This window comes from Bufo bufo, chromosome 4 (assembly GCF_905171765.1).
Source record: "Bufo bufo chromosome 4, aBufBuf1.1, whole genome shotgun sequence".
NCBI lineage: Eukaryota > Metazoa > Chordata > Amphibia > Anura > Bufonidae > Bufo > Bufo bufo.
The window spans coordinates 607,240,253-607,263,606 of record NC_053392.1 but is presented as its reverse complement, the minus strand read 5'-3'; the positions used below and the strand labels follow the sequence as shown (position 1 = coordinate 607,263,606).

The following is a 23,354-nucleotide window of genomic DNA, read 5'->3' as shown; positions in this document are numbered from 1 at the left end:
ACTTTAATGTTTGTGTGTGTGGTTAAAAGATATCGACTGTATCCCCCATAACAGTGACCTCTACTGCACCCTGCACCCCTTGACAATGAACTCCACAGCCCACCACCCCTTAACACTGACCCCCCCACAGTGCCCTGCCTCATTAAAATGGGACCTCCACAGCAGCCCATCCCCTTAACTTTGACCTTCACAGCACCCCACTCCGTTGACAGTGACCTTCTCAGGGGCTTACCCCCTTAACAGTGATCTATACAGCACCCCACCCCTAACACTGACCTCCATGGGGGACCGTCCCCTTATCTGTGACCTCCACTGTTCCCTGCCCCCTTAACAGAGACCTCCAGAGCACCTGTCCCTTTAAAAATGACCGCCACATTAACCCGTTCCCTTAACAGTGACCTCCACAATACCCCTCTCCCTTAATAGTGACCTCACAGTACCCTGATGCCTTAACAGTGACCTCCACAATACCCCTCTCCCTTAATAGTGACCTCACAGTACCCTGATGCCTTAACAGTGACCTCCACAATACCCCTCTCCCTTAATAGTGACCTCACAGTACCCTGATGCCTTAACAGTGACCTCTCCACAGCAGCTGCCCCTTTAAAAGTGCCCCCTGTTCCCTTAACAGTAACCTCCACAGCAGCTGCCCCTTTAACAGTGGCCCCTGTCATCCACAGTGAACGCCCCTTTAAAGCTGACCTATAGCAGTGAAGTAAAATGGCTGGGTTGTTATGGAAACCTGGAGTAAAACTGTGTGTATGTGGAGACTAAGGGCCTGCGAGCTTCTATTAGCTGATAAGGGACATGTGACGTGTATATCGCAGTTCGGATATGAGTGAAAGATTTGCAGGCTTCTATTGGGAATATCTCAGGAACGGTACGTCCTAGAGAGCGGAGACCCGGTCTAAAACCTGATGTACCTGTGTGCCAAATTTGGTTAAGATCGGTCCAGTCATTTAGTCCCGCATAAAGAACAGACAGACAGACAGACAGAAACTTATTTTTATATATATAAGAGACTAGCAGAAGGACCCAGCTTTGCACGGGTATATTTCATCTATTTCATTTTATGTTTCCGTGGGTTGTAAAAAGATATTGAGTTTCCCCCATAACAGTGACCTCTACAGTACCTGCCCCTTTAACAATGACCTCCACAGTGCCCACCTCTTTAACATTGACTTCCACAGTGGCTGCCCCTTTAACATTGACCTCCACAGTGCCTTCCCCTTTAACAATGAACTTCACAGTGCCCGCCCCTTTAATAGTGCCTGCCCCTTTAACAGTGATTTTAACAGTGACTTCCACAGTGCCCTCCCCTTTAACAGTGACCTCCACAGTGACCACCCGTTTAACAGTGACTTTCACAGTGACCGCCCCTTTAACCTTGACTTTCACAGTGACCGCCCCTTTAACAGTGACTTTCACAGTGACCGCCCCTTTAACAGTGACTTTCACAGTGACCGCCCCTTTAACAGTGACTTTCACAGTGACCGCCCCTTTAACAGTGACTTTCACAGTGACCGCCCCTTTAACAGTGACTTTCACAGTGACCGCCCCTTTAACAGTGACTTTCACAGTGACCGCCCCTTTAACAGTGACTTTCACAGTGACCGCCCCTTTAACAGTGACTTTCACAGTGACCGCCCCTTTAACAGTGACTGCCCCTTTAACAGTGACCTTCAGTGTGCCCGCCCCTTTAATAACCGTGACCTCCACTGTGCCCGCTCCTTTTAAATACAGTGACATCCACAGTACCCGCCCGTTTAAGCAGTAAAGAAAAATGGTTGGGTTGTTATGGAAACCTGGAGTAAAACTGTGTTTATGGCAGTTGGGATTTGAAGCAGGGTATATCAGAGGGTACTATCCAACCTAAGGCAGGCCCTGACTCTGATAAAATATCTGATGTTCTCCAGGTTAGAGGATTAATAGGCAGGAGCACCGTGGTACCTTTATTCTAGTGATCAGTGGGGATCACAGGGAACAGTTTCCTACCAATGACTTCTGACATGTCTCAGAATATTAGAAGATATTTTAGGATGAAGTTTTCCTCCTACAAAACCCCTTCTCCATACAGACACTGTACTGTGTTCTTTTTTTTCATCTCAAAGTAGCACCATGTATGTCATGGAGCAGTAGTGTGCGGCAGATGGAACTTCCTGTGACCACTTACATGCTGTATGCATCACTCAGGGTGCAGAGCCAATGAGGCAAGGTGAGGTGAGAGCCTCAAGTAGGGTCACCTAGGGACAAGGGGGGGCGGCGGCAGGACCATGGGCAATGAGCGCTTCCATTGTGAAGGCACTCATCTCTCTATATTCAACTGTATCTGGGGCCTCAGGATGGCAATACAGTTGAACGGTCCCTCTGATAGGCTTCATTCCTAGTGTCGAGTGTACTGGCACACATTATAGGGGGGCACTTTAGGGACATTGGCTCTATTGGGAGCACTAAGAGGGGATTTATTTTGTACTGGCACACATTTTAAGGGGGCATTGTTGTATTAGCACACAGAAGGTGGCATTTTTTGTACTGGCGCCCATTATAAAGGGGAATTTTTGTACTGACACATTTTTTGTACTGACACACATTCTGAGGGAATATTTTTTTGTACTGGCACACATAATTGGGTATTTTTTTACTGGCACACATATTTGGGTATTTTTTTACTGGCACACATAATTGGGTATTTTTGTACTGGCAGGCATTAAGGGGCCTTTTTCTTTTTACTGGCACACATTATAAGGGGAATTATTAATACTGGGGGGCATTATGGTGGGCTTTTTAACTACTGGGGGACTATAGGGAACATGATTACTAGTAACGGCACAATGCAGGGCATTATTACTGTATTGGGGTGGCAGGATAGGATGTTTAGTAGGTGGGAGGATGATAGAAACGGTAGAAAAATAAGATGTCTGTGTGATAAACTCTGCAGAGACGAGACATGGCTGAAAGAAGTCATCATCGTGGTCTGGAGTGAATGGAGAAGATGAGGAAAGAGAATATCTACATCAGAGGAGACGTCACTGGATGTAAGAGGTAGGGGGCGCTGTATTACCCTGTATGCTTTGTAGCTCTGTATGTAATGTTTTCCATGTATGTCTTTAGCAGTAGGACTGGTGGGAAGGGGTGAGGGTGAGAATTTGGCATGGGAGGAGGGCATTTCAATTTTCCCCACAGGCACCCCTGGCTTCACTGGTAGTCACCCACATAGCTAGACAAGAGGTTGCCAGGCAACTAGAGCTAACACATTATACATATTATATTCGCAGGAACACACAAATGTTGTGACGCTGGATGTTATAGGTTTGCAGTGGAGTTAGGACTTAAAGGAACAACCAGTAAAACTGATACATTCTTACATCTAGTGCAGGACCTGAGAGGCGGGGCATGACAGATTCTCTCCTTGAGTCATGCTCCGCCCCCCAAGTCTTGTGCTAGATATAACAATGTATCAGTTTTGCCCAGAGTTTTCCCATAGTAACAGAAGGACTTCATACAGATATTTGGCAGTAAAGGTGACATTATTGCAGTAGGGAGTTATGAGCAAAAAATCCTTTAATCTAGAATATTTAATCCATATTTCACCTGCTTTCTGTGTTATCGTGAGGAATTCGGTCAAACGGAGGAATCCACAGTGATTGGTGTCCATTATAGAAAAAAGATCCTTAAAGGGAAACACACTTAATATAGTTAATATCTCTACCGGCTACGTAATGGAAGCTGAACATGTACTCAGGCATCATGGTTACAATTTCCCCCTTGGGTGTACATTAAAGGAACAATTTTCCAATTTACTTTCTGGATCAATAAATTGCAGTTTGCAAGATCTCTGCTTGCTGTCATTCAATAGGAACTTTCAGTGTTTACTTCCATTGGGAAAAAATCTTCCCTTGTCACATGATGGTAACATGGACATGGCTCTGAGTAACTGTACTGGAAAAAGTTGTGTCCATCACATGGCTGAACAGACTTGTAACCACTGGAGGTCTCTGATACCCCCAGCCCCTTCTCTCAATGTTAGAGATAGAAGCAGGGAGGGGAGGAGGCTGCACACAGCAGAACATAGGGGGGAGAGGATCCAGCAAAGGCAGCCCACACTGGCTGAGGAATCACACACAAGCCAGTCTTTGAGGGGAGAATCACATATGTGGCATACAAGTGTAGACAAATGAGAGAACCCACAGCGGACTCTGTGCTGCAACATGGGAGCTAGTGAAAGCAGCAACAACCTGGACACACAACTCTCACATCCAGAATGTCTTACTGGGGGATCACACAGATCTCACATCCAGGATGTATTACTGGGGGATCACACAGATCTCACATCCAGAATGTCTTACTGGGGGATCACACAGATTTCACATCCAGGATGTATTACTGGGGGATCACAGAGATCTCACATCCAGGATGTATTACTGGGGAATCACACAGATCTCACATTTCACAGCCACCATGTATTACTGGGGGGATCACACAGATCTCACATCTCACATCCAGGATGTATTACTGGGGTGGGGGGGGGGGGATCACACAGATCTCACAGCCAGCATGTATTACTGGGGGGATCACACAGATCTCACATTTCACATCCAGCCATGTATTACTGGGGGGATCACACAGACCTCACATCCAGCCATGTATTACTGGGGGGGGGGATCTCACAGATCCCACAGCCAGCATGTATTACTGGGGGGATCACACAGATCTCACATTTCACATCCAGCCATGTATTACTGGGGGGATCACACAGACCTCACATCCAGCATGTATTACTGGGGGGGGGGGGGGTGATCTCACAGATCCCACAGCCAGCATGTATTACTGGGGGGGGGGGGGGGGGATCTCACAGATCTCACCTCCAGCATGTCTTACTGGGGTATCACACAGATCTCACATCCAGGATGTATTATTGGGGGATCACACAGATCTCACATTTCACATCCAGCATGTATTACTTGGGGGAAAATCACACAGATCTCACATCTTACATCCAGGATATATTACTGGGGGGGGGGGGGGGGGGATCACACAGATCTCACAGCCAGCATGTATTACTGGGGGGATCTCACAGATCTCACCTCCAGCATGTATTACTGGGGGGATCTCACAGATCTCACCTCCAGCATGTATTACTGGGGGGATTACACACTCACATCCTACATGTATTACTGGGGGGATCATACACATCTCATATGCAGCATGTATTACATAAAATATATAAACATATTTTTTCCATGTCAGTAGGCGTCTGTAGCCCTTAAGCAATATGATGCCGATGGCACAATGACACGACCCCTGCCCTGTTGTTGATGTGACACTCCATAGACTATAATGAGAAATGCCGCTGAGTTGAGGAAATTACTGCACTTCTGTAACAAGCTGAACAAGTCCACGTTCCACTTTGAATGGCAGAAGTCAAGATCAAAGGAAAAACATTGCAATGCACTGACTGTGCCTGCCACCAGAGGGCGCTCAGTGTGTGACAGCACCAATGTAATCAGAAATACTCCATATACCCCAATATCCACAATGGATCTGGGAGGGCTAGTGAACCCTAGGATATGATGCTTTTATACTCCTGACATTTGGGGTTGAATGTTGCTCATGCCAAATGTTTTGTATCCTGTATCTACCAATGACCTATGACCCTGTATAGACTACAGAACTCCATGATTATGTTTATAGATGCCACCAGTTACCAGATACTGAATATACTGGTGAATGTCATAATGATAACACTAATAAATATCATTCATTCCAATTCTTATAGAAATCAGTCTTTGTATTTTCGTTGAAATAGATGCCCTACTTCCCTTTAAATAGCCACAGAGCTACAGCACTAGGGGGAGCCGCAGAGCTGACTGAAGACAGATGTATCATTGAGTTCAATGGGAGCTGAATGGAATACATATTAGATACATTTTGAAAATGTTGACCCTGTGATCTCCCCCCCCCCCCCCCCCCCCCGTGTCCTCTTTCTCGATTTACCTTATATTGGGTGATGAGTGTCCATAAGTGAGCAAATGTTCTTGCATCAAGTTTTCCTTTTCTGGAAATCTGTGCCTGTGTTCAGGAAAAAAATCTACTTTCAACTTTAAGCAAAGGAGATGTATGCAATGTGATTCAGTACCCACCAGAATGGTGCCCAAAACTGTGGTTTCAGAAGTCTACCTGCCTTCGGCCCATACGTTCCACTCTCCCCCCCATTTATGGCAACCTATGCTACTACCTACCGTACCTACCACTTGTCCCAGGCTCTGTTCTGGAGTTGAGATTTTCCATATGAAACTATTCTCCAGAAGAACAGCAGTAGACACAGGGGCAGAGGGCGCAGGACAGACAGGACTGCAGCCGCAGCACAAAAACACAATAAATAACCAAAAATTAATAAATACAAACCGGATTCCAAAAAAGTTGGGACACTATACAAATCGTGAATAAAAACTGAATGCAATGATGTGGAGGTGCCAACTTCTAATATTTTATTCAGAATAGAACATAAATCACGGAACAAAAGTTTAAACTGAGAAAATGTACCATTTTAAGGGAAAAATATGTTGAATCAGAATTTCATGGTGTCAACAAATCCCCAAAAAGTTGGGACAAGGCCATTTTCACCACTGTGTGGCATCTCCCCTTCTTCTTACAACACTCAACAGACGTCTGGGGACCGAGGAGACCAGTTTCTCAAGTTTAGAAATAGGAATGCTCTCCCATTCTTGTCTAATACTGGCCTCTAACTGTCCAATCGTCTTGGGCCTTCTTTGTTGCACCTTCCTCTTTATGATGCGCCAAATGTTCTCTATAGGTGAAAGATCTGGACTGCAGACCGGCCATTTCAGTACCCGGATCCTTCTCCTACGCAGCCATGATGTTGTGATTGATGCAGAATGTGGTCTGGCATTATCTTGTTGAAAAATGCAGGGTCTTCCCTGAAAGAGATGACGTCTGGATGGGAGCATATGTTGTTCTAGAACCTGAATATATTTTTCTGCATTGATGGTGCCTTTCCAGACATGCAAGCTGCCCATGCCACACGCACTCATGCAACCCCATACCATCAGAGATGCAGGCTTCTGAACTGAGCGTTGATAACAACTTGGGTTGTCCTTGTCCTCTTTGGTCCGGATGACATGGCATCCCAGATTTCCAAAAAGAACTTTGAATCGTGACTCGTCTGACCACAGAACAGTCTTCCATTTTGCCACACTCCATTTTAAATGATCCCTGGCCCAGTGAAAACGCCTGAGCTTGTGGATCTTGCTTAGAAATGGCTTCTTCTTTGCACTGTAGAGTTTCAGCTGGCAACGGCGGATGGCATGGTGGATTGTGTTCACTGACAGTGGTTTCTGGAAGTATTCCTGAGCCCATTCTGTGATTTCTTTTACAGTAGCATTCCTGTTTGTGGTGCAGTGTCGTTTAAGGGCCCGGAGATCACAGGCATCCAGTATGGATTTACGGCCTTGACCCTTACGCACAGAGATTGTTCCAGATTCTCTGAATCTTCGGATGATGTTATGCACAGTTGATGATGATAGATGCAAAGTCTTTGCAATTTTTCGCTGGGTAACACCTTTCTGATATTGCTCCACTATCTTTCTGCGCAACATTGTGGGAATTGGTGATCCTCTACCCATCTTGGCTTCTGAGAGACACTGCCACTCTGAGAAGCTCTTTTTATACCCAATCATGTTGCCAATTGACCTAATTAGTGTTAATTGGTCTTCCAGCTCTTCGTTATGCTCAAATTTACTTTTTCCAGCCTCTTATTGCTACTTGTCCCAACTTTTTGGGTATTTGTTGACACCGTGAAAATTGGAATCAACGTATTTTTGCTTTAAAATGATACATTTACTCGGATTAAACGTTTGATCCGTCATCTACGTTCTATTACAAATAAAATATTGACATTTGCCATCTCCACATCATTGTATTCAGTTTTTATTCACAATTTGTTTAGTGTCCCAACTTTTTTGGAATCCGGTTTGTAAATCAAAAACAGAAAAATAAATGCACAATAAAGTAATAATTATACAAATAATTTAAAGGATACATCTAATGATGTCAGTATTTCCCGGCTGCCATCAATGGTAAATTTTGCTCCATATGGATACGGATATTCTAGAAAAAAATATATAATTATATAGTAACTATCTATCTATCTCATATCTATCTATCTATCTATCTATCTATCTCATATCTATCTATCTATCTATCTATCTATCTATCTATCTATCTATCTCATATCTATCTATCTATCTATCTATCTATCTATCTATCTATCTATCCCATACCATATATAGATTTCCTTATTGTCCTTCAGGCAGCACAACACAAAGGGTTAATTTCTTGCTCCTCCCGTCTAGGACAGAAGATAAATCATTAGTAAATCGGACTAATTAACCCCCTATAAAGCAGTGCACACCCACTAGGTAGATGTTTTTTTTCCCTTCTGTCTAGGACAATGAAGCTCACACATACAGAGGCGTCTGCTGCTGTGACGGCCAGTATGGTTACTAAGGCCTCATGCACACAACTGTTTTTCAGGACAGCATCCAAGCTGCAGTTTTTGCGGCTCGAATGCGGACCCATTCACTTCAATAGGGCTGCAAAAGATGCGGACAGCACTCCGTGTGCTGTCCGCATCCGTTGCACCGTTCCGTGGCCCCGCAAAAAAAATATAGCGTGTCCTATTCTTGTCCGTTTTGCGGACAAGAATAGGCCTGTCTACAATGGGCCGCCCATTCCGTTCCGCAAATTGCGGAAGGCACACCGGCGGCTTACGTTTTTTGTGGATCTGCGGTTTGCGGACCGCAAAAAACGGCACGATTGTGTGCATGAGGCCTAAGCCTGATATTATAGAGCTGGAAGTGTCTCCAGAGTTATATGCAGGTTATAGAGCTGGAGGGTTGTTCCAGAATTAACTGCGTGACATGACTGAACTGGAAGTGGTTTCCAGGATTTATTTTTCCCATCGGGGGTTTCCATGGGAGGATTGAGCTGAGATTTATCCTGGAGTGGTCCTGGTGAGTTTCTCATGTGCAGCGGGTGTTCCCTGCAAACTATCAATGTATGTTTCAGGGTGTGTCCCTGTGAGAAGTGCTGGATCGGCTGTTACAAGCACTGTTATTACCTTCAGGCCTGGAGGCAATGTCTCCATCTCAGGAGCCATTTTGGAGTAGAAGTATACAGGTGCAGCTGAGCTAAAATTGATGGGCAACATGTTAAGTAAAAAATGGCACAAGAGGTTTAAGGGTTTCTGTCATCAGAAATACCGTTATGTAGCTGGTTGACATGAGCGATGTGCTAATGTCAGCAGAACATAACGGTATGACTTATATCTCCCTGCCTGCCGCCGTTCGCGCTAAATAATGACTTTTCACCTAGAGGCTCCGTCCTCTCACCGTTTGGCACGCCCTTGTAAAGGTGATTGACATCCTCAGTCTCCTTCGTGCCCCACAAATCTCGCTTATCTGCACTCATTTTACCTTATTTCCTGCCTCATCTCATCTGGATCCACCAGAAAGAATAGATGGCCTGTCTTTCAGTTGGGAAGGAATTTTTATCCAAATTTTCCTCCATTTCCTCTCATATCCCGAGTGCTCAGGAAAATGAGATGAGTCTCAGCCATAGCCATAGTGCTCATCTGGCCAGGAGGGCATGATCCCTCACTGGCTACAACTTTCCAGAGGAAATTATTGGAGATACAGTCCAGCCAAATCTTCTGGTTCAAGCAGGCCTACAGCACCCAAGCTGGAGATGTTTCAGCTTACAGTCTGGAATCTGACGGTTTAGGACTGAAGAAGGGCTTGTAAGATATGGCAGTGGAAACTTAGCGGAATCCTGATCTGTCTGAAGTCTTACATTTTTTACATTCTTTATTCAATTTAAATGAATCCATTAATCCTCCTATTCCAGCCTGGGATCGGGCTGTTCTCCTAAAGGCCCTGGTTCAATCTCTATTTCAGCCTCTTACAGAAGCACCACTAAGGTTTGTATCTTGGAAGGTTTTATTTCTGGTCAGTGGCGTGCCTAGGGTGTTTGGCACCCGGAGCGGGTCCTTTCTCTGGCACCCCCCTTCCCCAATACTTGGCCACATACCTCTTACATCCAGGGACATCTCCTGTCATGTAGACCTTCTCTCTCCTCTTCTCCTCCGTTAGACCGCCATGGCAAATTCCTTCAGCCACATCTTGTCTCTACAGAGTTTGTAACACAGACGCGTTAGATTTCTCAATTTTTCCATCAATTCCCCCCCCATCCTGGTGTCCCCACAGTGTCATCCTGCTGCCACCCCCAATACTGTGCCCACTGTGCCCCCCAATGCCCCAGGTACTATACTGCTGACAAAATAGTGACCCTAATAGACATAATTGGGGTCATTTATCAAACTGGTGTAAAGTAGAACTGGATTTCCAAAAGAGCTGTCAAATATGAAAGGTGGAACCTGATTGGCTGCTATAGGCAACTAAGCCAGTTCTGCGTTACACCAGTTTGATAAATTACCCCAAATGTCCCTATAGTGTCTACAGCAGCTATAATGTCCCCTAGAGTGCCCCCAGTAATAACACCTTATATTGTGCTCCAGGTAATAATCCCTGTATAGTGTCTCCAGAAATATTAGAATGGCCCCTACAGTGCCTCCTTAATAGCAAGGCCCCCACACTGCCATGCCCCCCACACTGCCATGCCCCCCACACTGCCGTGCCCCCCACACTGCCATGCCCCCCACACTGCTGTGCCCCCCACACTGCCCCCACACTGTAGTGTCCCCCACACTGCCCCCCACACTGTAGTGTCCCCCATACAGTAGTGTCCACCACAATGCCCCATACAGTAGTGTCCCCCACACTGCCCCATACAGTAGTGTCCCCCATACAGTAGTGTCCTCCACATTGCCCATATAGTAATTTTCCCCCCACATAGTAATCTCTCCCATAATAATTTGCCCCCACACAGTATCTCACCATATTCCCTCCCCATATCCTCCTGTGTGCACCCCCCTCATGTCCCCCAAAGTTGGCACATTAAATAAAATAAAAAAATTTGCCCCCACACAGTATCCCACCATATTCCCCCCCCCCCCCACACACGTCCTCCTGTGTGCACCCGGCCCCCTCATGTCCCCCAAAGTTGGCACATAAAAGAAAAAAATACCTAAAAGCTGAATACTCACCTGCACTTTCTCATAGAGTCCCGGCACAGGCGCGCGCGATGACGTCATCACGCGTGCCTGCGCTGGGATTTCACTTTTGCATAGGCTTCAGGCCTGAAGCCTATGGTGGTGATCGGCGGCGGGGCAGGGAACTATGCGCTCCGCTCCCTGCCCAGCCGCAGTATGTGGGTGTCAGCGCTTCAGCAATGAGCGCTTCCATCTGTATTGATGGAAGCACTCATTGCTTCTGGGCCTGCTGGCACCCCCATCAGAGCCGACACCCGGGGCGGACCGCACCCCCAGCCCCCCCCTGGGCACGCCACTGTTTCTAGTGGCAATTGCATCATCCAAGAAGGTGTCAGACTTTGCAAGGGCCATATCTGAAAGTACGTCAAGACTTGATTTTAAGGTTGATGCCCCATATCCTACCAAAGGTCTCATCTGACATGAATGAAAGTTAAGAAATTCATCTGTTAAAATCCTCAATCAGCTGAACAAGACAAGCTTCATCTACTTTTCATTGGAGAACCAGGGTCCTTCAGGTCGGCTGACCAGCTGTTTATAGAGAAGTATAAAGGCCAGCAAGCCTATACTGCTTGGATTAAGAATACTATTAAAGTCTGCTTCTAAATTTCAAGTACTCCAGTTACCAGGTGGAGTTACAGCATACTCAACTCCGTCCATTTAGTTGCTTGGGCAGAAAAAAGGGGAAAAAGAGGGGAACAAAAAAAAAGGCATTGGATCAAATATGCAGGGGCCCGACATGGTCTTCTCCATGCACCTTTACAAAACAATATGGGTTGGATGTATCTGGTGCTTGCAGTTCAGCCTTTGACAGACAAGTGGTTATTAAGGCTCTGATTTTCCAAACGCCCCCACAGCGGCACGTAACAGGCACGTAACAGGAGGATACCCCGCCTTCCCCAGGGACAGGAAACAACATGGAGATCTTTAAATAGTCCCCTCCCCTTACCTGCTCCAGTTGTTTTCTGTCCCTTTGGGAGTACGCGGAGATCCTCCTGTGGAAGAACGTTTGGTTTTCCAGGAGCAGCGCCCGGTCAGCAAAGAAGAACTCCGGGCAAGGAGCAGGGCTGCGGGGCGCGGTGCGGCCCTTCCTGGTTCCTAGGCGTAAGTCCACCGGTGGGGGCGGCCCCGGGCGGCGTTCCGTGCGAGATCTCGCGAGAGGACGCGCGAATCATGTGAGCCTTTGACTCACGAGCAGCCGAGCTCCGGGGACGCAGGAGCATGATGCAGTTTCCCCTAGACAACGAGCGGGGATATAACTTGGCGTCCTCTGTGCAGCAGCCGATCCAAGCATGTCGGCACCAGGAGAGGACGCGATACGCAGGCCTGCAGACCCAGCTAAAACTGGCATCCCGGTCAGGGAGGCTCAGAAATCAGCTGAATCTTCGCAGTGGGTCAAAAAATGTTCCATCTGTAAAAAGGGTTTGCCGTCTGGATATAAAAAAAAACTCTGTTCAAGGTGTTTGGAAAAAATTGTTTCTGAGGAGTCTCCCTCCCTGTTGGATAACATCAGACACATTATAAAGGAGGTAGTGAGCAGTGCGCTGGATCAAAAATTAGCTTCCACGTCTCAGAGACCCTCTACTTCCATGACCGAAATGTCCGCTTCCTTAGAGACTGACGGTCAGGAAGATAATTTAGATGAAGGGGAACTTCCCTCCGGGTCTGAGTCAGATTACTCAGAGGATGAGTCTGGGAGGCCGCTTTGTTCCATAGAGGACACTGACGCATTGTTAAAAACTATTAGAGTGACCCTAAACTTAGAAGAATCCAAACAACCCAAGACGGTGCAGGACCTTATGTTCAAGGGTATAGGAGAAAAAAGAGAGCCTTTCCCCTTCACTCCAATATTACGAGATTAATTAATAAGGAATGTGAAGGAGATAGATTGTTCGGGTCGGTCCTGGATGACATCTTAGAAAAGGCCACTGATAAAAAGAAGGGGTTTCCCTCAGACCCGAGGAATTTTCGTCAAAGACGAAACTTTCCTTCATCATCGAGAGGCAGGCAGGATCAGAAAAAAAGAGATTTCTCATCCCGATGGCGTTTGGGAAGGGGAAGAGGAAAAGGGTTTTTATTCAACCCCTCAGATTCTTTCCAGAAATCATCAAAACAATGACGCCAGAGGCAGGGTAGGAGGAAGGTTAAAGGATTTCGTCCAGGCCTGGAGAAATATTTCCAGCTCTCCGTGGGTGCTGGACGTAATTTCGTCAGGCCTAAGGCTAGAATTTTCCTCTCTACCCCAGGATGTTTTCCAGATTACCGGAAAAACCAGATCGGTCCAGTCCTTAATCCTAGACCAGGTAAAGATCTTATTGCAGAAAGAAGCCATAGTTCCAGTCCCCCCGGGGGAAGAAGGAACAGGATATTATTCTCCTATATTCCTTGTAAAAAAGCCGAACAGCTCTTACAGAGCCATTATAAATCTAAAAGGGCTGAACCATCATCTGCTTTACAAGCGTTTCAAGATGGAGAGTATAAAATCCACGATCAGTCTATTAAAAAGAAACATCTTTATAGCAACTCTAGATCACTACCAGTTCCAGGTCCTCCCATTTGGCCTTACGTCAGCACAGAGAGTCTTTTCCAAGGGAATGGCAGATGCGGTAGCGGACCTACATCTGAAGGGAATATTAGTTGTCTCTTATTTAGACGACTTCCTTATTGCCGCAGAATCAGAGGATCTACTTCTGGAACACACAGAATTGGTAAAGCGGTGTCTAACAGATCTAGGATGGTTGATAAATATGGAGAAGTCAGATCTCCGTCCAGAAAAGAAAAAAAGGTATTTTCAGGGATATTGTTGGACTCGGAACTCATGAAGACCTTTCTTCCACAGGAAAAAATCCAGAAGATCAGTCAGGAGTTAACCCTGTTCCGCAGCAGATACAAGGTAACAATCCGATTGATAATGAAGATCTTGGGTCTGATGTCCTCGGCTATCCCAGCAGTAAGGTGGGCCCAGGTTCACTCTCGGACCCTCCAGTCATTCATGCTCAGAAGATGGAACAAGAGTGTAGACTCACTGGAGGTGAAAGTGAGAGTTCCTCAATACGTAAAAGACTCCTTAAGCTGGTGGCTGATCAGGAAAAATTTAGGCAGGGGCGTTCCTTGGCAACAAACAGACGTTGTTACAATCACTAGAGATGCCAGCAGAAGTGGTTGGGGAGCCTTTTCAGATCAGTCCATAGTACAAGGTACCTGGCAGAAACATCGAAGCTTAGCTTCTTCCAACCTAAGGGAGTTAACCGCAGTTTGGGAAGCATTAAAAGCCTTTCACCCAGAACTCAGGGGAAAGGAGATAAAAATATTATCAGACAATACCACAACTGTAGCTTACTTGAACAAACAAGGGGGCACAAAAAGTCCAGCTCTAACAAAAGTCTAAAAATAAATATTCCAGTGGGCCGAAAGAAACGTACTGTCAGTCTCAGCAGTTCACATAAAGGGGAAAGAACAACAAGGTCGCGGATTTTCTCAGCAGAGATGTCTTGATAGAGGGCGAATGGTGCCTGAACCGGAAAATATTTCTTTAGATAACAGAAAAATTGGTTTTTCCAGAAGTAATTCTATTCGCAACGCGACTAAACAGACAGACAGAAAAGTTTGGTTCTCTATCCTACACAGATCACCCATTCATAGTCAACCCTCTCCCAGCCATGGCCGGACGAGAACTTGTATGCCTTTCCTCCATTTGCACTAATCCCCAGGGTTCTACAAAGAGTGTTGCTGGGAAGCCACAGGTTGCTTCTGATTGCACCTTATTGGCCCAGGAAATCATGGTTCCCACTACTACTGAAGATGTCAGCAGGGGACTTTTGTCTACTACCGGATGTCCCGGATCTCCTTCACCAGGGCCCAGTTTGGCATCCCAGGGCAACTCGACTTCAGCTAGCAGTGTGGAACCTGAGCGGGAATTATTAAGAGAAAAAGGCCTCTCCGATGCAGTAATTTCCACGATTCTCTATAGCCGCAAAAGTGTGACATCAAAGATCTATAACTGAATCTGGCAGTTATTTATTAAATTTACAGATGGTGATATCAGGGGCCCCTTTATGATCGCTAAGGTTCTGGAGTTTCTCCAGTCGGGTCTACAAAAGGGTCTTAGAGTTAGCACAATTAAAGTCCAGATATCGGCTCTAAGTGTCTTTCTGGATATTAAACTGGCAGAAGTGGACCTCATCAAAAGATTTGTGAAAGGGGCCTGGAGAAAACAACCCATGGTCAGGCCCACTGTTCCCTCTTGGGATTTAAACCTGGTATTATCTGCCTTAACAGACAGTCCCTTTGAGCCCTTACCGGAGATATCTTTACAATTGCTTACTTTCAAAACAGTTTTCCTGATAGCTATTACCACGGCTAGAAGGGTGGGGGAAATACAAGCCTTTTTTGTGCAGACCTCCTTATCTAACCATCAGAGATGATAGAATAGTATTAAAACACTCTCCTTCTATTATGCCCAAGGTGGTCTCTAAGTTCCACTGTCTACAGGAAGTATCTCTTCCATCCTTTGGTTCTCCATCTGGCAGTCAGGAACAAAGACGTTTTCATAACCTAGATGTGAGAAGAGCAGTACTGACCTACCTTAAAGCCACGGAGGACTTCAGAAAGACGGACAGACTGTTTGTTCAATTTTCAGAACATCTATTAGATCTGATCTGCAATCTTGCTGTGTTATGACTCAAAGAAAGTCTCATCCTCAGCAGGTCTAAAAGCCCATTCAACTCGGTCGGTAGCAGCATCTTGGGCTGAATCAACTGATGTTCCATTAGAACAGATTTGCCAGGCAGCCACCTGGTCCTCACCTTCCACCTTTTTTAGGCATTATCAGTTAGATGTGTTAAGGAATAGAGCTATCTTTTGCTCGCAGAGTGTTATCTGTGGTAGTCCCCCCCCTAATTTAGAGCTTCTCTGTTATTCCTCCTATTACGTGCCGCTGTGGGGGCGTTTGGAAAGATTTTAATTACTTACGGTAATTGGTTTTTCCTCTAGCCCCCACAGCGGCATGGGGAATTCCCCCCCCCCCCCCATTATTTTTTTGCTTTTTCTATATTGAATTTTTTCTTTGTTGGAAAATATTCTTGTTCATGTTTTGTTAAAATTTGATAATATATTAATATGTTGCATCCTTTCCAGAGTTTCTCGGTTATTTACTGGAGCAGGTAAGGGGAGGGGACTTTCTAAAGATCTCCATGTTGTTTACTGTCCCTGGGGGAGGCGGGGTATCCTCCTGTTACATGTCGCTGTGGGGGCTAGAGGAAAAAATAATTACCGTAAGTAATTGAAATCTTCTGCTCCCCTTGTTTAATACTGCTTTTCAGGTCCCTTTGTGTTGTGCTGCCTGAAGGACGATAAGAAAGGTCTATATTTACTTACCGAAATGTATCTTTCCTTGAGTCCAAAGGCAGAACAAATATCCCTCCCTGAAAAAGACATTGCTTGCAAAAAAACACATCTACCTAGTGGGTGTGCACTCCTTTATAGGGAGGGGGGGGGTTAATTAGTCTGATTTACTAATAATTTATCTTCTGTCCTAGATAGGAGGAGCAAGGCATTAACCCTTTGTGTTGTGCTGCCTTTGGACTCAAGGAAAGATACATTTCGGTAAGCAAATTTAGACTAGTATCTATCTATCCCTCTATCATCCATCCCTCAGTCTTACCTTTTCTAACAATGTCATTCAGAAGTCGTTTTAAATCCCAGGAGTATAATTTGGATCCCTATTAGAGAATAAATCATTAAATTAAAAACATTCTATAATTAATCACATTCAATACACCCATGGGGGGCAGATTCATGAATGCTTTAGTGCCAATTTTTTGTGTTAAAGTCACAAATCTACACTTCACACCAGGAGTTCGCTGACCATCTCAGTTCAAAACATGGATACTATATGAAACTCCACCTGCCACAAACATGTGGAATATTGATGTTGGTGCCTCTAGAAACAGCACCACATCTATCTATGGGTTGTGTCTGGTATTACACATGTGCTCCACTGAAGTGTACGGGGCTGAGCTGCTAAAAGCAACCATGTTTTTCCAGTCCTGGACAACGACTTTAATGGGAATAGGATTAGTACAGGCTGTACAAGATCTACCACCCCAACCTGGCAGTCCATTCCCTGGGAAAAACTTTTTACAAACTGGTATTGCCACACCATATCCTGTAGTGTTAAGGTTTTTTTTTTATGGGAACCTATGGTATCAACTATTAAAGGAAAGAACAGCCAACCTCATTACCCCCCAACACTAATTCATGTCTCATGGTGGTGGCACTGATTGACACTGTGCAGCTACCGCATTTTCTCTACTCCAGCCCCTGATTGGCAATGTGCAGCTATGGTGTTCTCTACACTCCTGCCCCTGATTGACATTGTGCAGCCAGAGGCACACCTTTAATGGAGGTAGACCATGCAACTACTACAGGGCCCGGGGGAAGGATGGCCAAAGCTGAACCCCTTCCTATTTTCCTGACATGAATGCCAAACAGATTTCAGCTTCCATTCTAGTAAATGGTAACTGTATAAACTCCTATGCACTGAGCTCCCCCTAGTGGTGGCTGCTGTGACATAAAAGAAATAGATTTATTATTTTTACCAATTGTCTGGTAATAAATTAAGAAATATGGTGGTCAGAGTGAGGACCATATTTATAAAGCACATATTCCACTTTTTCCGACACAGAAGTTAAAAAAAATGGTGAAAAGTGGAGGATGACTTTTTTAAATAACTTTTTTGTTACAATTTCTTCCACGTTATAAAAAAAATGTCAACTTATAGGATATTGGTATGATTTAATAGAAAACTAACAAGGCAGGGGGGCCCATACTAAGTTTTGCTATACAGCCTCATCCAATCTGTATACGACCCTATGTGCAGCGGTGGCTTTTTCTCCAACATAGCCTTGATTTACATTATGCACCTTTTGGCTTTCTCATCTCTCCAGCCTCACATTGACTTTGACTTTTTCAAAACTCCAGCCCCTGATTGACATTATATACCTGTGGCTTTCTCTCCACTCCAGCCTCTGACTGGCATTATACAACTTTGGCTTTATCACCTCTCCAGTCCCGGATTGCCATGTTTCAACTGTGGCATTGTCTGATTAATATTGTACAGCTGTGACTTTCTTTACCCTCCAACCCCTGACTGGCATTGTGCAGCTGCAGGGCCACAAAAAGCACCATCGGAGAGATTTATCAAGGCTGACCAAGGATGGCCAATGTTTTATGTGTAGTGCCCTGGAGCAAGGGGTACTTTGACGTTTGGACATTTGCCTATTTTCCCTATGCATAGTTAAGTCTTACTTTATTTATCTTGAAAGAGTTAACTTATACTGTTTATTACTGTGTTAGTGCATTTTATATGTATGTTGTCATATATATCCTGTTCATTATCACTGTATTTGCAAGGCTCTGTGGAAATGGTTAATGAATACTGAGAAACTGGTAATTTTCCACAACTGCCATATACTTTGAAGAAGAGCATGTTTTTGGATGGATAAGCCAGACGTTGTTTACCACCAAACCCAAACAGTCTGACCTTTTCAATGTCTGGTTTTAGCTCTGTTATGTCTGGAAACTTGTTTTTGTCTGGGAAAATCTGCTCTGTCATTGCCAGTGAGTATCACTGAAGCTCTAATGTTAGTCTATGACAGACGGGAGTGGTAACATTGTAACTGTTTGTGCTGAGCTTCTCCACTCCACTCCACCCCTCCCACTAGAAGGTTCTAGTCTAGCTAAAACTATATACAGTACAGACCAAAAGTTTGGACACACCTTCTCATTCAAAGAGTTTTCTTTATTTTCATGACTATGAAAATTGTAGATTCACACTGAAGGCATCAAAACTATGAATTAACACATGTGGAATTATATACATAACAAACAAGTGTGAGACAACTGAAATTATGTCATATTCTAGGTTCTTCAAAGTAGCCACCTTTTGCTTTGATTACTGCATTGCACACTCTTGGCATTCTCTTGATGAGCTTCAAGAGGTAGTCCCCTGAAATGGTTTTCACTTCACAGGTGTGCCCTGTCAGGTTTAATAAGTGGGATTTCTTGCCTTATAAATGGGGTTGGGACCATCAGTTGCATTAAGGAGAAGTCAGGTGGATACACAGCTGATAGTCCTACTGAATAGACTGTTAGAATTTGTATTATGGCAAGAAAAAGCAGCTAAGTAAATAAAAACGAGTGGCCATCATTACTCTAAGAAATGAAGGTCAGTCAGTCAGCTGAAAAATTGGGAAAACTTTGAAAGTAAGGGCTATTTGACCATGAAGGAGAGTGATGGGGTGCTGCGCCAGATGACCTGGTCTCCACAGTCACCGGACCTGAACCCAATTGAGATGGTTTGGGGTGAGCTGGACCGCAGAGTGAAGGCAAAAGGGCCAACAAGTGCTAAGCATCTCTGGGAACTCCTTCAAGACTGTTGGAAGACCATTTCAGGGGACTACCTCTTGAAGCTCATCAAGAGAACGCCAAGAGTGTGCAAAGCAGTAATCAAAGCAAAAGGTGGCTACTTTGAAGAACCTAGAATATGACATATTTTCAGTTGTTTCACACTTGTTTGTTATGTATATAATTCCACATGTGTTAATTCATAGTTTTGATGCTTTCATAGTCATGAAAATAAAGAAAACTCTTTGAATGAGAAGGTGTGTCCAAACTTTTGGTCTGTACTGTATAAGGAGAACAGTCAGAACTCCTAGTGTTCTGCAGTTAGGGAACAGTGCTTTGTGGGGAGACTAATGCCAGCCTGCATGAGTGATCAGAAGAAGACCCTGAAATAGGGATGCTGAGCCACAGAACATGGGTCACCAGCCCTGTGACCAAGGAGCCACCCAGACTACCGAGCTACAGACCGTGGGTCCTTGACCAGGATGTCAGCCTTCTGAGAGAGAGAGAGAGGGACAGCTAGCTCAAGCCTTTCCTCAGCATCAAACCTTTCTTCTTCCAGGGAGGAGACTGAAGAAGCCAGACCTATGCCTCACCTGTATTGTTTTGCATCTGAATTCCTCCAGTAAAGAAGCACCCTGGTCAACGCAGACCCTGACTCTCTGGACTTAATTCCTATTGGGGTGCACCACGCCTTACCATCCCTTCCGGAGAGCAGCAACACATGGTGACACCTCAATGGTGTCCGGGGGGACCCAGCTTAGCATTGGGGCCACCCCAAGCCCGGCCACTGCATATTTTCTAACTTTTTCAAAATGTTAACCTAAGAAATTTGACTAATTGACATGTTGTAAAGCTGCCATCCTATGACAGCGCCAAGGGTAGGTCATATGTGGTGAGACCCGCTGGGTGGTGGCTTTAGGCAGCATTTCATCACCTACAGGCATTTGCAGAGGCATTAGCTATGCTGCTATATGACAGATATGGTCATGTGACATCTCAAATTATCCCCTCTCCATAACTGAGTCCCAAAACCAAGGTGTACTGGATCATCTTGAAAATCTAGTTCAAGGTGGGAATGAAAACTTACCTTGGTGGCATAATTTTTGAAGATAGTTTCATGTGTAGGCACTTCCAATCCCTAAAAGGCAAGAATAAAGAAAACTAAAAGCAACTTCTTCACAACCCCTTCCTCCTGTACAACCCCCCAGTCCTGTGGCTGGTCAAGATCACTCTGTCAGACCAGGCCCTGCAGCCACTCTGTCCACTTCCTACACGTACAGTCAGGTCCATAAATATTGGGACATCGACACAATTCTAACATTTTTGGCTCTATACACCAGCACAATGGATTTGAAATTAAACGAACAAGATGTGCATTAACTGCAGACTGTCAGCTTTAATTTGAGGGTATTTACATCCAAATCAGGTGAACGGTGTAGGAATTTCAACAGTTTGCATATGTGCCTCCCACTTGTTAAGTGACCAAAAGTAATGGAACAATTGGCTTCTCAGCTGTTCTATGGCCAGGTGTGTGTTATTCCCTCATTATCCCAATTACAATGAGCAGATAAAAGGTCCAGAGTTCATTTCAAGTGTGCTATTTGCATTTTCAATCTGTTGCTGTCAACTCTCAAGATGAGATAGAAAGAGCTGTCACTATCAGTGAAGCAAGCCATCATTAGGCTGAAAAAACTAAACAAACCCATCAGAGAGATAGCAAAAACATTAGGCATGGCCAAAACAACTGTTTGGAACATTCTTAAAAAGAAGGAACGAATTGGTGAGCTCAGCAACATCAAAAGACCCGGTAGACCTCGGAAAACAACTGTGGTGGATGACCGAAGAATTCTTTCCCTGGTGAAGAAAACACCCTTCACAACAGTTGGCCAGATCAAGAACACTCTCCAGGAGGTAGGTGTATGTGTGTCAAAGTCAACAATCAAGAAAAGACTTCACCAGAGGGAATACAGAGGGTTCACCACAAGATGTAAACCATTGGTGAGCCTCAAAAACAGGAAGGCCAGATTAGAGTTTGTCAAACGACATCTAAAAAAGCCTTCACAGTTCTGGAACAACATCCTATGGACAGAGGAGACCAAGATCAACTTGTACCATAGTGATAGGAAGAGAAGAGTATGGAGAAGGAAAGGAACTGCTCATGATCCTAAGCATACCACCTCATCAGTGAAGCATGGTGGTGGTAGTGTCATGGCGTGGGCATGTATGGCTGCTAATGGAACTGATTCTCTTGTATTTATTGATGATGTGACTGCTGACAAAAGCAGCAGGATGAATTCTTAAGTGTTTCGGGCAATATTATCTGCTCATATTCAGCCAAATGCTTCAGAACTCATTGGACAGTGCTTCACAGTGCAGATGGACAATGACCCAAAGCATACTGCAAAAGCAACCAAAGAGTTTTTTAAGGGAAAGAAGTGGAATGTTATGCAATGGTCAAGTCAATCACCTGACCTGAATTCGATTGAGCATGCATTTCACTTGGTGAAGACAAAACTGAAGGGAAAATGCCCCAAGAAAAAGCAGGAACTGAAGACAATTGTAGTAGACGCCTGGCAGAACATCACCAGGGATGAAACCCAGTGTCTGGTGATGTCTATGCTTTCCAGACTTCAGGCTGTAATTGACTGCAAAGGATTTGCAACCAAGTATTAAAGAGTGAAAGTTTGATTTATGATTATTATTCTGTCCCATTACTTTTGGTCCCTTAACAAGTGGGAGGCACATATGCAAACTGTTGTAATTCCTGCACCGTTCACCAGATTTGGATGTAAATACCCTCAAATTAAAGCTGACAGTCTGCAGTTAATGCACATATTGTTAGTTTCATTTCAAATCCATTGTGGTGGTGTATAGAGCCAAAAATGTTAGAATTGTGTCGATGTCCCAATATTTATTGACCTGACTGTATATACTGTATGTCATGTTACCATATATAGTGTCACTGTATATAATGTCATTGTATAGTACTGTTAAGGGGGCCCTGACAAAATGCTTTAGTCCTCCTCTTTGGTGGGACCCTTCTGAGTTCAGACCCCATAGCAGCCACTTCCACCATAGCCAGGGGCGGATTGGCCATAGACCTTAACTGGAAAATGCCCAGGGGGCCGCCTGAGCCCTCGCGGCCGTCCAGTGGAAGTTTTTGGGGATGTATTTTGTGCTGCTGTCAGTATTTTGTGGTGGACTGCGGTATTTGGCTCTGTTGGAGCGGTATAATCTGGCACATATGGTATTTCTGGCCCTGCCTTCCATCAATTTGGACCTGACTACAAAACAGGGACACTTTAAGTATTTTTTTCCAGTGCCACTTCAAGTTCCCAGTCCGCCCATGCCTCCTGCGGGATGGGCCCCTTCTGAGTTCGGACCCCATAGCAGCCGCTTCCCCTACTTCCACCGTAGCTACGACCTTGTATGCGTATCAATAGTATTTTACATTTACATAGTACATAGCTCAGTCATACCTACCTTAAGACTCTGTTGAGAACCCATATCACTAAGATAAAGCAATGAAAAACGGATTAGAAACAAACCAAAAAAGTGCAAGAAAAATGTCAAGATACTTATACGACCCTTTATAATAATTTATGTTTTTTAAAAAAAATTGGAAACATTGATCTTCTGTATTGAACAAGCAAACAGCCTCCAAAGTGCGGTAAAACTGAAAGGAGCCTTTAATGGGATCTGTCACCAGGAAATTCGCTGATAAATCGGGCATACTGTCTTGTAGGTCTAACTCCGCTGAATA

The 23,354-nt window shown here is 44.8% G+C and overlaps 1 protein-coding gene across 1 annotated transcript in view; it reads right to left on the bottom strand.

Annotated features, from left to right (window-relative positions):
* LOC120997543 (calpain-13-like) overlaps window positions 1–23,354 on the bottom strand; it is an 83,776-nt gene that overhangs the window by 18,549 nt on the left and 41,873 nt on the right. Inside the window, exons 15-20 of the mRNA XM_040427634.1 lie at window positions 23,075–23,102; window positions 20,679–20,729; window positions 16,848–16,905; window positions 8,060–8,127; window positions 5,995–6,063; window positions 3,592–3,670 (exon numbers count right to left, since the gene is read on the bottom strand). Of these exons, the coding sequence (XP_040283568.1) occupies window positions 3,592–3,670; window positions 5,995–6,063; window positions 8,060–8,127; window positions 16,848–16,905; window positions 20,679–20,729; window positions 23,075–23,102 (353 nt within the window). The remainder of the gene's footprint in view (window positions 1–3,591; window positions 3,671–5,994; window positions 6,064–8,059; window positions 8,128–16,847; window positions 16,906–20,678; window positions 20,730–23,074; window positions 23,103–23,354) is intronic.